Source organism: Mesocricetus auratus, unplaced genomic scaffold (genome assembly GCF_017639785.1).
Source record: "Mesocricetus auratus isolate SY011 unplaced genomic scaffold, BCM_Maur_2.0 Super-Scaffold_100004, whole genome shotgun sequence".
NCBI lineage: Eukaryota > Metazoa > Chordata > Mammalia > Rodentia > Cricetidae > Mesocricetus > Mesocricetus auratus.
In genome coordinates, this window is record NW_024429189.1 from 4,749,328 (window position 1) to 4,761,024 (window position 11,697).

The 11,697-nt window shown below is 53.9% G+C and overlaps 1 protein-coding gene across 2 annotated transcripts; it reads left to right on the forward strand.

Moving 5' to 3' along the window:
* Nucleotides 1–396: 396 nt before the first annotated feature.
* On the forward strand, nt 397–11,399 carry Mymk (myomaker, myoblast fusion factor). Of its 2 annotated transcripts, none has more exons than XM_005085399.4 (5): nt 397–667; nt 5,836–5,950; nt 7,513–7,661; nt 10,173–10,289; nt 10,693–11,399. In XM_005085399.4, exons 1-5 carry the CDS (start codon nt 533–535, stop codon nt 10,840–10,842), a joined length of 666 nt encoding a protein of 221 aa, XP_005085456.1. In that variant the 5' UTR covers nt 397–532; the 3' UTR covers nt 10,843–11,399. The 2 variants fall into 2 exon arrangements, with proteins under 2 accessions (XP_005085456.1, XP_040601102.1); XM_040745168.1 differs by having other exon boundaries at nt 397–595.
* The last annotated feature ends 298 nt before the right edge of the window (nt 11,400–11,697 follow it).

The following is an 11,697-nucleotide window of genomic DNA, read 5'->3' on the forward strand; positions in this document are numbered from 1 at the left end:
AAAAGTGCCGGTGAGTTGGTGAGCCGTGAAGTTTGTGCGCTGGACCTTTCATTGAAGAGACTTGGCTAAATTTTAAGTTTGCTCACCTTTTGCACCCCTGTGACATGTGACCCAAATAGCAGCACCCTTGACATGTTGATCCTGGGACAAGGACCTGGATGGAAAATAACACAAAGGATTGAGGGTCATTTGCAGGAACTTGCCCCCGAAGAGTGTTACCTTCAAAGGAAGAAATATACTTCATTGAGGGAATTCCTCAGAGAGAGGGGGAGGGGGAGGGGAAGAGAGAGAGAGAGAGAGAGAGAACCAGAGGCAAGTGTGTACCACATGGTATGGTACATCAGCTGTTGGAGCTCTCCACGTGTCGCTGGACACATGCTGACTTGGAGCACTTAAGCCCCGCTTGTGGGTGCTGCCACAGCTGCCGCCAGGGCCTCTGAAGACGTGAAGAAGTGGGCTCTCCTTCCTCCTGCCCTGGAGACCAGAAAGGCCTTCGCCTCCTTCTCCCCAGCCAGCGCCTTCCTCCCGGCCCATGGGGACAGTAGTAGCCAAACTGCTCCTGCCTACCCTCAGCAGCCTGGCCTTCCTCCCCACGGTGAGCATCGCTGCCAAGAGGCAGTTTTACATGGAGGCCATGGTCTATCTCTTCACCATGTTCTTCGTGGCGGTAAGTGGGGCCCTAGGAGAAAGACCTCACGGGGAGGGTCACCACCCCTGTCCTGTGCCAGGTGCTGGAAGCGAGAGGCTATGTGTGGGGGTGTCCTAGTGACTGGAAGGAGGGGGTTCCTGGAGTCTGTCTTCCTCTATGGACCTCGGTTTCTCCATCTGCGCCAGGAATTTGGGAGGGGGGAGTGGCTGACCCATGTGACTGAAGTCAAGTCCCTGATGACCCCTGCCGGTTAATTGAGGATGATGTTTACAGGTGGCTTCTTCTTGTGGCTCCCACACCCTCCTCCCCGCCAACTTTGTCCTGGGAGCTGCTGAGCTGGGGAGGACAGGGGGTAAGTGAGCAGGCCTAGGAATGGAACCACTAGATTCAGGGAAGGTAGAGGGCCTGGGTGGACCTGACTTCAGAATTCGGAACTACCTCCATTGAGGAGGGCCAGCCTCTCTCTGAGTCCTTTCTTTCTCTTCCTGGTGTGTGTGTGTGTGTGTGTGTGTGTGTGTGTGTGTGTGTGTGTGTGTCTGTCTGTCTGTCTGTCTGTCTGTCTGCCGGCCGGCCGGCCTGCCTCTGAGTTCCCTCTCCCCTCTGTTCCCAGGTAGCATCCTGGAGTGACTCTTCTGTCTTTCAGGCGCATGTCTGGCACTGCTTCGCTGGCTGCCTTTTGTCAAGGCCTCTCCTTCTCCTCACCCCCACGGTGTGTCTCTCACCGGCTCTGTGTCTAGTTTGCTCTCTGCCTCTGTCTGCCTCCCCCCTTCTTTCTGTCTGTACCCAGCTCTTTCAATTTCTAGAATTGCACCCCCGTGGCGTTCGGCCTCCTCTTCTCCCTGCTCTGTTCTCCTCTCATTTCTTCTTCTGGTCCTCTGTATCTGGCTTTATCTGCCTGTCCATCCAACTTGCTCTGTCTGTCTACCTAGTTACAGGGTCATCTACCGTCTATTCATCTATCATTTGTCTTGTTCTAGTGTACCTAATCATCATCTGTCACCTGTCTATCATCTGCCTAACCAACCACCTCTCCCTGTCCATTCACCTTCCATCTCTCCCTCTCTGTCATGAAGCCCTCCTATCACTATGCCGCTGCGTCCTCCTAAGTTCCCCTCACACTGGTCCTCACTGCTGTACTGGGGGTCACTCCTCCATCTTCCTCACTGCTGTACCAGGGGTCACTCCTCCATCTTCCTCACTGCTGTACCGGGGGTCACTGCATCTTCCTCACGGCTCCATAACCTTTGCTTTTGTTTCCCCTCTCATCATACCCACCTCAGTAGTCGCTATGCTGTGTGACCCACACGTTGGTAGGACACAGGCTCAGGGTTGGCAAGCAGCCTGTTAGTCTCCTCCTTAAGGCAGGGGCAAGCCTTTGGGAAACAGTATCCAGTGCCTCTTCCAGCAGTGGGCATGAGCATGGAGTATGTGGGGGGTTTCAGTAGGCGTGAGCATGGAGTATGTGGGGGGTTCCAGTGGGCATGAGCATGGAGTACGTGGGGGTTTCAGTGGGCGTGAGCATGGAGTATGTGGGGGGTTTCAGTGGGCGTGAGCATGGAGTATGTGGGGGTTTCAGTGGGCATGAGCATGGAGTATGTGGGGGTTTCAGTGGGCGTGAGCATGGAGTATGTGGGGGTTTCAGTGGGCATGAGCATGGAGTATGTGGGGGGTTTCAGTGGGCATGAGCATGGAGTACGTGGGGGGTTTCAGTGGGCGTGAGCATGGAGTACGTGGGGGTTTCAGTGGGCGTGAGCATGGAGTACGTGGGGGTTTCAGTGGGCGTGAGCATGGAGTATGTGGGGGGTTTCAGTGGGCGTGAGCATGGAGTATGTGGGGGGTTTCAGTGGGCGTGAGCATGGAGTATGTGGGGGGTTTCAGTGGGCGTGAGCATGGAGTACGTGGGGGTTTCAGTGGGCGTGAGCATGGAGTATGTGGGGGGTTTCAGTGGGCGTGAGCATGGAGTATGTGGGGGGTTTCAGTGGGCGTGAGCATGGAGTATGTGGGGGGTTTCAGTGGGCGTGAGCATGGAGTATGTGGGGGGTTTCAGTGGGCGTGAGCATGGAGTATGTGGGGGTTTCAGTGGGCGTGAGCATGGAGTACGTGGGGTTACTCAGCCGGCTGCGAGTGAGTGAAGCCGCCAGCACACACATGTGTGTGCTCACAAACCACTCCCTATCCTGAATAAGCCAGAGTGACTTTCTGGTGGTAAGAGGAGCCGCCAGTGCTTGCGGGCTGACAATAGCCAGAGAGGAGCTGGCACATGTCTGCCCCCTGGTTGTGATGGTCCCATGGGTAACAGTGAGGTTTTCCAAGGAACTGGAAGCTCTAGGACTCCGAGTTCACTTTGGGAGGGAAAGACATTAGGTTAAAGACAAGCCACAGGCAGCAACCGTGGTGGGAAGGGGCCCAGCATCACCCGTGAGTGATTCAGGGTAGTGATTTGCATTTGATAGAAGAGGAAACTGAGTCTCAGAGAAGCTGGGCCACCCAAGTCACCATGCTGTCATTTGTGCCTCATGAAACCTGGCCAATGTCAGAGCCAAGATGAGACCGCAAGGTCAGAAACAGAAGCCAGGTGCCCAATGCCCATGTTAGTTATAGCCCAGCAACTCACAGGCCCCAGTTATGTCACCCCTGCCCGTGCTGGCCTACAGCTGCCTCTGTACCAGCCTTAGAGGCCCACCCTGCCCCACCCCACCCAGAGTGGCAGGGCCAGCTGTCTCCTATGACAAATGTCCCCTGGCCTCAAAGCCACAGTCTGTCCTCACAGAGTTCTGCCTTCCACAGGCTCCTCCAGGACCCTCCATGGCAACCACCAGTTGTGTGGTGTGCTGATGCCCAATACAAGAATGACTCTTGGTGTCAGTTACCCGAGAGTGGGCCCGATTTGTTCCAAAGAGCTCTGCTCTCTCTTGCTCTAGTCTCATCATCATCTAATCTAAAAGCAGGTTCTAATCTTGGACAGCAGCGTCCTCTCCACATGCTGAACAGCACAGCAAACAGGCTAAAGAAGAGTGAGGGATCTGAGTCTGAATCTTTTACAGGAGTCTCACGGGGGAGACAGCTGTTTCTCTGGTCCTGTTGACTCAAGAGCACACCAAGCCTCAATCAGACATGATCATTCTACACCCACATGTTGGTTACAACATGGGGTTCCTTGGGGGGAGAGCATGGATGTGGCACATGCTTTCAAAGCCTTGCTGATTTTAGCATGTGGTCTCAGCTCTGCATAAGCATATACTGTTCTGAGTCAGGAGCATTACAGAGTCACAGAGGAGAAATACAGACTATAGAACAGTCAGAGCTTATGCATGCATCTGAGCTTGTAGGACTCAGTTACACTAGAAATTCACAGATTGATTGATTGATTGATTATTTGATTGCCCTGCTTTTCTCAAAGGTGAGTTAATTCTGACCAGGGTGAGCACAGCATTCTAAATGATCTCAAAGCAGAATATTAACTTGGCGCCAGGTTTGGTTTGTAAAGGCAAACTTGTAACAGCATTTCCCAGAAACATTATTCCCACGGAGAGGGGCACCGTGAGATGCAGTACCATCAGGGTCCCCACAGAACAGGTGCTCTCGCTCCATTGGACAGAGGAGGCCGTGAGAGAGCAGCCTCTTGCTTGTGCCCCTCTGCCAGATCTACTGGGCTAACAGCGGGGTTGGAGCTCTTGCCACACCCAGTTATGTCCTAGCCCAGCCCCAGTTGGGCCAAATCCACCTGCCTCTGGGGAAGGAGTGTACTCATCACTGCCTCGCCCTTGCCTCCTGGGGCAGGAGGTGCCCCAGGGAAGTTCACAGATCCCAAAAGAACCTCAGGGCTTGAGGACATAGACCCCCTGCTGTAAAGCCCCCCCCCTCTGGCCCCATACACAGGCAAGTACTCTATGCTGGGATCCAGCCTAACTGAGGCTCTTCTGTTCCTCAGGGGGAAAAGTAGAGGAGATGTTTCCCAGAATCTCACAGCGAGTGAGCTTTACTCGTTTACGGGGCCTATGCAACAAAAGGGAGCACAGATGTTACAGATGGTGGACTCAGGTGGGGTTGAGTGACGTGGCTTTGTAAGGAGCTGGAAAGAGCGGGAGCCGGGCCCATAGCTGAGCCTCTTTCCTACTCCGCTTGGCAGCCTTGACCTGGCCGCACCTGAAGCTTGTCTTCCCCTGAACAGACAGAGCTCACACCTGGGTGGTTAGACGCCTCTTTGGCAATGTCCCTTCCAAAGGGTATAGTACCCAAAGCTCAAGGCAGCATCAAAGTTCTGAGTCGTGCTGACCCAACGCAGAAGTTGGATGCCCCCTCCCTTCCCCTGTCTACTGAATGACAGTCCACTGCAACTGCGATCAGCAGGAGGTCTCTGAGCTTCTAAATCGGGGCCCCACGTGTTTGACTGACACATCCATCATCCAGGGTCCTCAGCCCCCTGTGGTGCCCCTGCTGCCTCCAGACAAGGGCTGTCTTCCAGCTTGCCTGCTCCCTCCTGCTGAGCTGGGCTTACCAAGAGACGATTGTGCAGGCTCCCGGGCCTGTTTGTACCAGTCGCACTTGTCAAAATAATTATGTCATGTAATTAAATATTACTTAAAATGATGAAATGCGAAGCAAAAGGAGAGAGAGTTGTTTTCTGTAAGAAATAAGTTGGCTGCTTGGAAATATTTCATATAGGGCCTTTTGCTTGAAAGCAAATCTATCCAGCTACACATCAGGAACAGGCCTGCCAGAGCGTGGGGGAGACGTGGAGGAAGAGGATGGCGGAATCAGCCCCTGCTTGCGGGAGTCTGAGGTCTTCCTCCTTTTCAAAGAGAGAGTGGTCCAGGGTAAAAGGCTCACATCCAAAGATTGACACGGGAACACTTCCAGTCAACCCAGGGGCAAAGGGTGTGCCTGAGTGATATTTTAGGGTCCCCTCCTCAGCAGGCTTCATCTGAGTGACTGCAGCTTTGGGCCAGTGGTAAGAGAGTCTGAAAGTGACATTTACTTCCGGGCCTGATGGACTCACCTGTTTAATTTCCACAAGGCCTAGCCAGGGGGAGTATTCAATTGTGTGCCCTGATAATATGGGGAAGCTGACGCACAGAGCCATTGAGGTCAGGTCTCGAGGCTAGCGAGGGGCCTGTGGCTAGGGACCAGTTCTCACCCACCACCGATGCCTGCGGCCTGCTGACCTTGCGCGCTTTCCCCTGCAGTTCTCCCATGCCTGCGACGGGCCTGGCTTGTCTGTGCTGTGCTTCATGCGCCGTGACATCCTGGAGTACTTCAGCATCTATGGGACGGCCCTGAGCATGTGGGTCTCACTGATGGGTGAGTGGCTATCTCTGCTGGGGGGTGGGAGCCATTCCTCAACACCAGCCAGCACCTGCCCACCTCTGAGATCCTCTGCCTCCTTTCCGCTTTGCGGAGCCAGCCAACGGCTTACTCTACTGAAAGAAACACGCTCGTTCCTTAGAGGCCTGTGCTCTTACTTTTCCCATCCCTAGGTGGTTCTTGTAAGGAGTCCTTGTGACATTTGCAAAGCAAAGACACTCACGAGAGAGGGGGAAGGCGTTCCCACACACAGACCTACAGAGACCACCGATGCCCTCAGTTCAGGGACTTTCCCTCCCAGAACATCCTCCGGGCTCAAGGGAACATTAGCTCTTATGGGTCATCTTCAGCTCTGGGTTTTAGGAAGGTGGGCCACTCAAAATCCTCATCTCGGATCTGGGGGTGCAGCTCAGAGGTAGAGCTCTGGCCTGATGAGCAAGGTTCCATCTCCAGCACCGTGAAAAAATTGAAAGAGAATGAAAGAAAGAAGGAAGGAAGGGGGCTGGAGAGATGGCTCAGAGGTTAAGAGCACCGGCTGCTCTTCCAGAGGTCCTGAGTTCAATTCCCAACACCTGCATGGTAGTTCACAGCCATCTAAAATAGGGTCTGATACCCTCTTCTGGCCTGCAGGTATACATGCAGAGAACTCAAACATAAAATGTAAATAAAATTTTTAAAAAAGAAAGAAGGGAGTAGTCTTAGTTAGGATTTCTATGACTGTGAAGAGACACCCTGATCACATCAACTCTTACAAAGGAAAACATTTAATTGGGGCTGGCTTACAGTTCTAGAGGTTTAATCCATTATCATCAGAGCAGGAAGCATGGGGGCATGCAGGCAGACGTGGTGCTGGAGAAGGAGCTGAGAGTCCCTGAATCTGGGTCCGCAGGCAGCAGGAAGAGAATGAGGCACACTATGCCTGGCTTGAGCTTCTGAGACTTCAAAGCCTATGCACAGTGGCATGCTTCCTCCAACAAGACCACACCTACTCCAAAAAGGCCACGCCTCCTAATAGTGCCATTCCCTGTGAGACTATGGGGACCATTTTCTTTCAAACCACCACAGAAGGGAGGAAGGGAGGAAGAAAGCAGGAAGGAAAAAAAGAAGGGAGGGAGGGAAAGAGGCAGAGAGACAGAGGGGGGGATGGAAAGGGAAAGGAAATAAAGAAAAGAAAAGAAAAGGAAGAACCCAAAACCCCTCAACCTTGTTTCTCAGGGGCGCTGTCACAGGGGCCATGTTACCTGAGGGTCCCTCCTGAGACTCAGCCCTATACACCACTCACTCACTCATGTGTCTCTAGTCTTAATACTTTCGTCCCAGGATTCCCAGGAATGACTGATCACTCAGTCCACTGTTTAATTCCACTCTGATCCAGGGAAGCAGCACCCCCTGTTTCCTCTAAATAAAATTCAGACCCCGTGGGGACCAAGGTGGGCCTTCTGGTTCTACGGACTGCGAGGACATCCGATGGGTTCCCAAGGGTGGAGGCCCAGCCAAGGGGAGGGAGGCATCTCACCCCACCCCACCCCCCCAACCCCCGCCCCCGTGCCTCTCTGCAGCCCTGGCCGACTTTGACGAACCCCAGAGGTCAACCTTCACGATGTTCGGTGTCCTTACCATCGCTGTCCGTACTTTTCACGACCGCTGGGGCTATGGGGTGTACTCGGGTCCCATAGGTACGGCCGTCCTCATCATTGCTGTGAAGTGGGTGAGTACTGTGTGTGCCTCGGCTGACAGGCCCCAGGGAACCTACGGCTCTCCCTTGGTTTCTCCTGTACGGAATCCCATACCTCCTGCCCTTACACGCAGGCGGACTAACACAAGAATTGAACCCAAACCCCTAGAATCCCTAAAAACTGTGACTCATGCTTGGACCCTGTTCCCTGCCGGCTCATCAGTAATTAGTAATTACAGGTCCTGGGTAAAGCCAAAACTCCTTTTCTCTGCTCTGTGTCCAAATACCCATAGAGAATGCTTCTAAGCATAGGCACATACATGGCTTTTAGTGAACCCAGCGATGGGGAGGCCACTCTCGTCATCATGGCCATCACTGTCATTGTTTTCATCAGCATTATTATAATTCTGAGGATTAACCCTGGAGGAGGGCCTGGTGTCTGCCCTCTACTCTGCCCTCTACAGTCCTAAGGCCCTCCTGGCAGCAAGGCCTGAAGTCCACCTAAGCTAGCCAGCGTGAACAAGGGTCCTGATGGCAGGATAGACCAGGGATGTCTCCTGGGCACCACTGAGAGCAGTCAGGCCCAAAACACAGACCTGGAAGGCCAGCAGGCCTCAGACCAAGCAGGTGGCGGCCAGAGCCCTAAGTTCACACCACTCCTGTGCATTTTACATGCAGCACCTCTTTGGATCTTGGGGTTCCCCTAAGTAGAATCTCAGCAGGGCAGAGCAGGGCAGGCAGTGCTTCAGGGGGCCCCGATCCCTCTGCAGCAAAGGGAGGACAGGTAAAAGCAGGCAGGGAGCTTCCAAGCTGCCTCTTGCTCGTGCAGCCTCTGAGGAAACCAGGCTTACTGGACTTTTTAGTTAAGGGTGTTAGCCGCACAAAGGTCAGCAGGCAAACCTGCAGCCCCAGTGGGCAGTGGCTGCCGGACTTGGCTTTTCAGGGGGCAACGAGGGGCTTGTATCTCACTGTGATTTGTGTGAAGCTGGCCCTGGCTGACCCTGAAGGCCAGACCTCCTTGGGGCAGAGATGCTGGGGCTATGTACAGTTAATTAACAAGCTGGAATGCGTAAATACGAAGACTCCTTCTGATGCTGCTTCCTTGTCCCGCCCATCATGACCCCTTTGCTGCCCTTGGCCGGATCTGGATCTAACTGGACCTTTTTATTTTTATTTTTAAAGATAGGGTCTCACCTTGTGTCTCTGGCTGACCTCCAAGTCACAGACATCTGCCTGCCTCTGCCTCTGAGTGCTGGGATTAGAGCCCAGCATGCCCATCCTGACTGGATTTTAATGAAGTAAATTAAAATAACAGCATACATGTGCTAGTGTCCCCCACTAAAGCCAGGTTTCCCAGGTCTCTGGTGGGAACGGGAGTGGGAGGGGCTGCAGCATCCCCCACATCTGGGGCAAGGATCCCATCTAGACCACGAGATATGCAGGCGGTTTGGGCTTGCTTCTTGGAATGGGGATGACATTCCTTCCCATGTCTCACCCTTTGGGGAGAAGAAGTATAGGAGCAACACTTAGAGAGCAGAAGCTGAGTTAGCAGAAAGGAGGCATTCCCAGGACAAGGAAGGCCTGTGGGTGACCTCGGATATCGGTCCCCTCTCCGAGCCCCCAGTGTTAAAATTGTGAGATTGACCACACGTGGGCTTCCCAGACCAAGATCACCTGCACTCGGGCGAGTTAGCTGTACCCACAGCACTGACACCATTCACTGAGTCCTCAACTCCTGTTAGCAATGGCAAGTTTTAGAAGGCTGGAAACAGCACCGTATCACCTCACATTTGGTGGTTAAGCCAGCTCTGACCAGCTGTCGATGATGTTTGTGTATCCAATGTGTTCGGTGATGTGTGCAGCCAAGGCTGCTGTCCGGTGCCCTCAGCATGCACCTGGCATGTATAATGCTCTACTGCGCTGAAACCTGAACCATCCTTAGTTTAAAATACCTCTGGGCCGCAAGGGTCTGCATGCCCCAGAGGAACCACAGGTATCCCAGGTATCCCATCTCTTCTGTGTAATACCTCATCTTACCAAGCTTGAACACACACACCAGACCCTCGTGAAAGGCATCAGGGTCTGAGACATCAGGGTTACCAGTAAAGGACCACTTAGCTGGTAAAGCTGATCATATTTGTCTATACCCCACCTAGGTCCCACAGACTGCCACACAAACCACCTGGAGAGGTGCACAGGGCTCATGGGTCCCAAATAAGCTGATATCCTTTCACTGTCTCTGTGGGAGACAGGAGTGCATCAATGGCCTTGCCACTTCCTCAAGAGGCAGCAAGGGCAGTGGGGACCCAGGGAAAACTGGCCCAGAGATTCCCAGCCCTGTCACAGCTTTGCTTCGGGGAGGGGAGGGGGGAGCAATCCTTGCAGAACTGACAAGAGGTGCTCAGGCATGCAGGGGAATGGGGTAGGCACTTCTACCTGAAGACGGGAGGGCATGGCAGTGGGATCTTGCCCAGATGACCCACGCAGGGACCCTTCCCTGTGAGGCACCCCAAGAACCTTCATGTTCTCACCTTGTCCCCTCAGCTGAAGAAGATGAAGGAGAAGAAGGGTCTGTACCCCGACAAGAGCATCTACACTCAGCAGATAGGCCCTGGCCTCTGTTTTGGGGCGCTGGCCCTGATGCTTCGCTTCTTCTTTGAGGTACCAGACCTGTGGGGAGGGCATAGAGCCCTCCAAGCCCTCTGGAAATGGCTCGACTTAACAGAGAAGACAGCAGGTGGTTTTCACAGGGAGGCTCCAAGTCACGCATTCTGCTGTGGCGGGAGTTTGAAGTTGGTACTCCCCCCCCCCCCCGCCCCAATGTATCAGCATCACAGCCTGCGTGGACCCGAGGGTCACAGGGAGTCCCATCAGGCCTTGACTTCAGGAAGTTTGGGTGTCCTGGAAGAGACCGGGGACTGATGCCCATAACCCAGGGGACAGGGAACAGAGGAAGGCAGAGGGTCTTTCTCAGAATGAAATGGCTGGCAGAGGCACCAGATGGCTTAGAGGGCTTAGTTCAGGGAAGGGGCTGAGGCCCAGACTGACTCACTCTTGTCCACAGGAATGGGATTACACCTACGTCCACAGCTTCTACCACTGTGCCCTGGCCATGTCCTTCGTCCTGCTGCTGCCCAAGGTCAACAAGAAGGCCGGGAACGCGGGGGCCCCTGCCAAGCTGACCTTCTCCACCCTCTGCTGCACTTGTATCTGACCCTGTTCTAGGACCCTGGCCTCCTGTCTGGCAGCCCCACCGTTCCCCACAAGATACTTTCTATGCTTTCCCATGTGTATGTCAATGAGAAATGCTCTCTTCTGCATCCCCAAGAGACAAGCAGACCGGCTACACTCTGCTAAATGCTACTTAGGGACCTGCTAACTCCGTGTTCACCAGTTGCTTCACTCTGTTGAAGGGGGGAAAAAAGGGATTTTCTCCTCCAAGACCTCATAACCATAGGTGCGCCTGGCAGAACTCTAGGTCAGTTGGGGTCACAGATCCCAACCCAGGAGCATACACAACAGGGATTATCTAGACCCCAAGTCCTGCCTGCCTGGGTTGTCCACTTTCTCTAGAAGATTGATATTGCTACTTCTGCCCCATGCCCAGGCTCTGAAAGTCCCTCCCCCCCACACACACACCACTTAGGAAGCCGGAGCCAGTGAAACCATCTTTGGTCTGGACTCAAGTCTGCCTGGTCCTGTCTGGGCCCCATCCCTTTAGCCAGGTCTTAGATCAAAACATACAGAGTAAACTCCTGATCGGCCACTCGTCATTAGCCTCCGAGAACACTTTACATACACCCGGTTCCTAGAACAAGTCTGTGTGCTGAGTTACACTTCCGGTCTTCGGGGAGCGCCTGGGTTCAAGATCAGCAGCTGGCCTTAGGCCAGGCACTGGAAGACAGAACTAAGTCTGCTGCTGGCCTGGGTACCTGGGTTGGAGGTGGGGTACATCGCTGGTCTTCAGTTTACACTGGTCTGAAGCTTACTCTGGGGCCCTGAGGGAAGGCGGGTGCAGGCGATACCCCTGAGCCAGGCCTTGCTGGGACTGCGCCATGCTGTGACAGAC

Coding starts and splice junctions, on each gene's coding strand:
- Mymk (XM_005085399.4), top strand. CDS start 533: ATGGGGACAGTAGTAGCCAAACTGCTCCTGCCTACCCTCAGCAGCCTG. Junction 5,951..7,512: donor CATGTGGGTCTCACTGATGG/GTGAGTGGCTAT, acceptor GCCTCTCTGCAG/CCCTGGCCGACTTTGACGAA. Junction 10,290..10,692: donor TGCTTCGCTTCTTCTTTGAG/GTACCAGACCTG, acceptor TCTTGTCCACAG/GAATGGGATTACACCTACGT.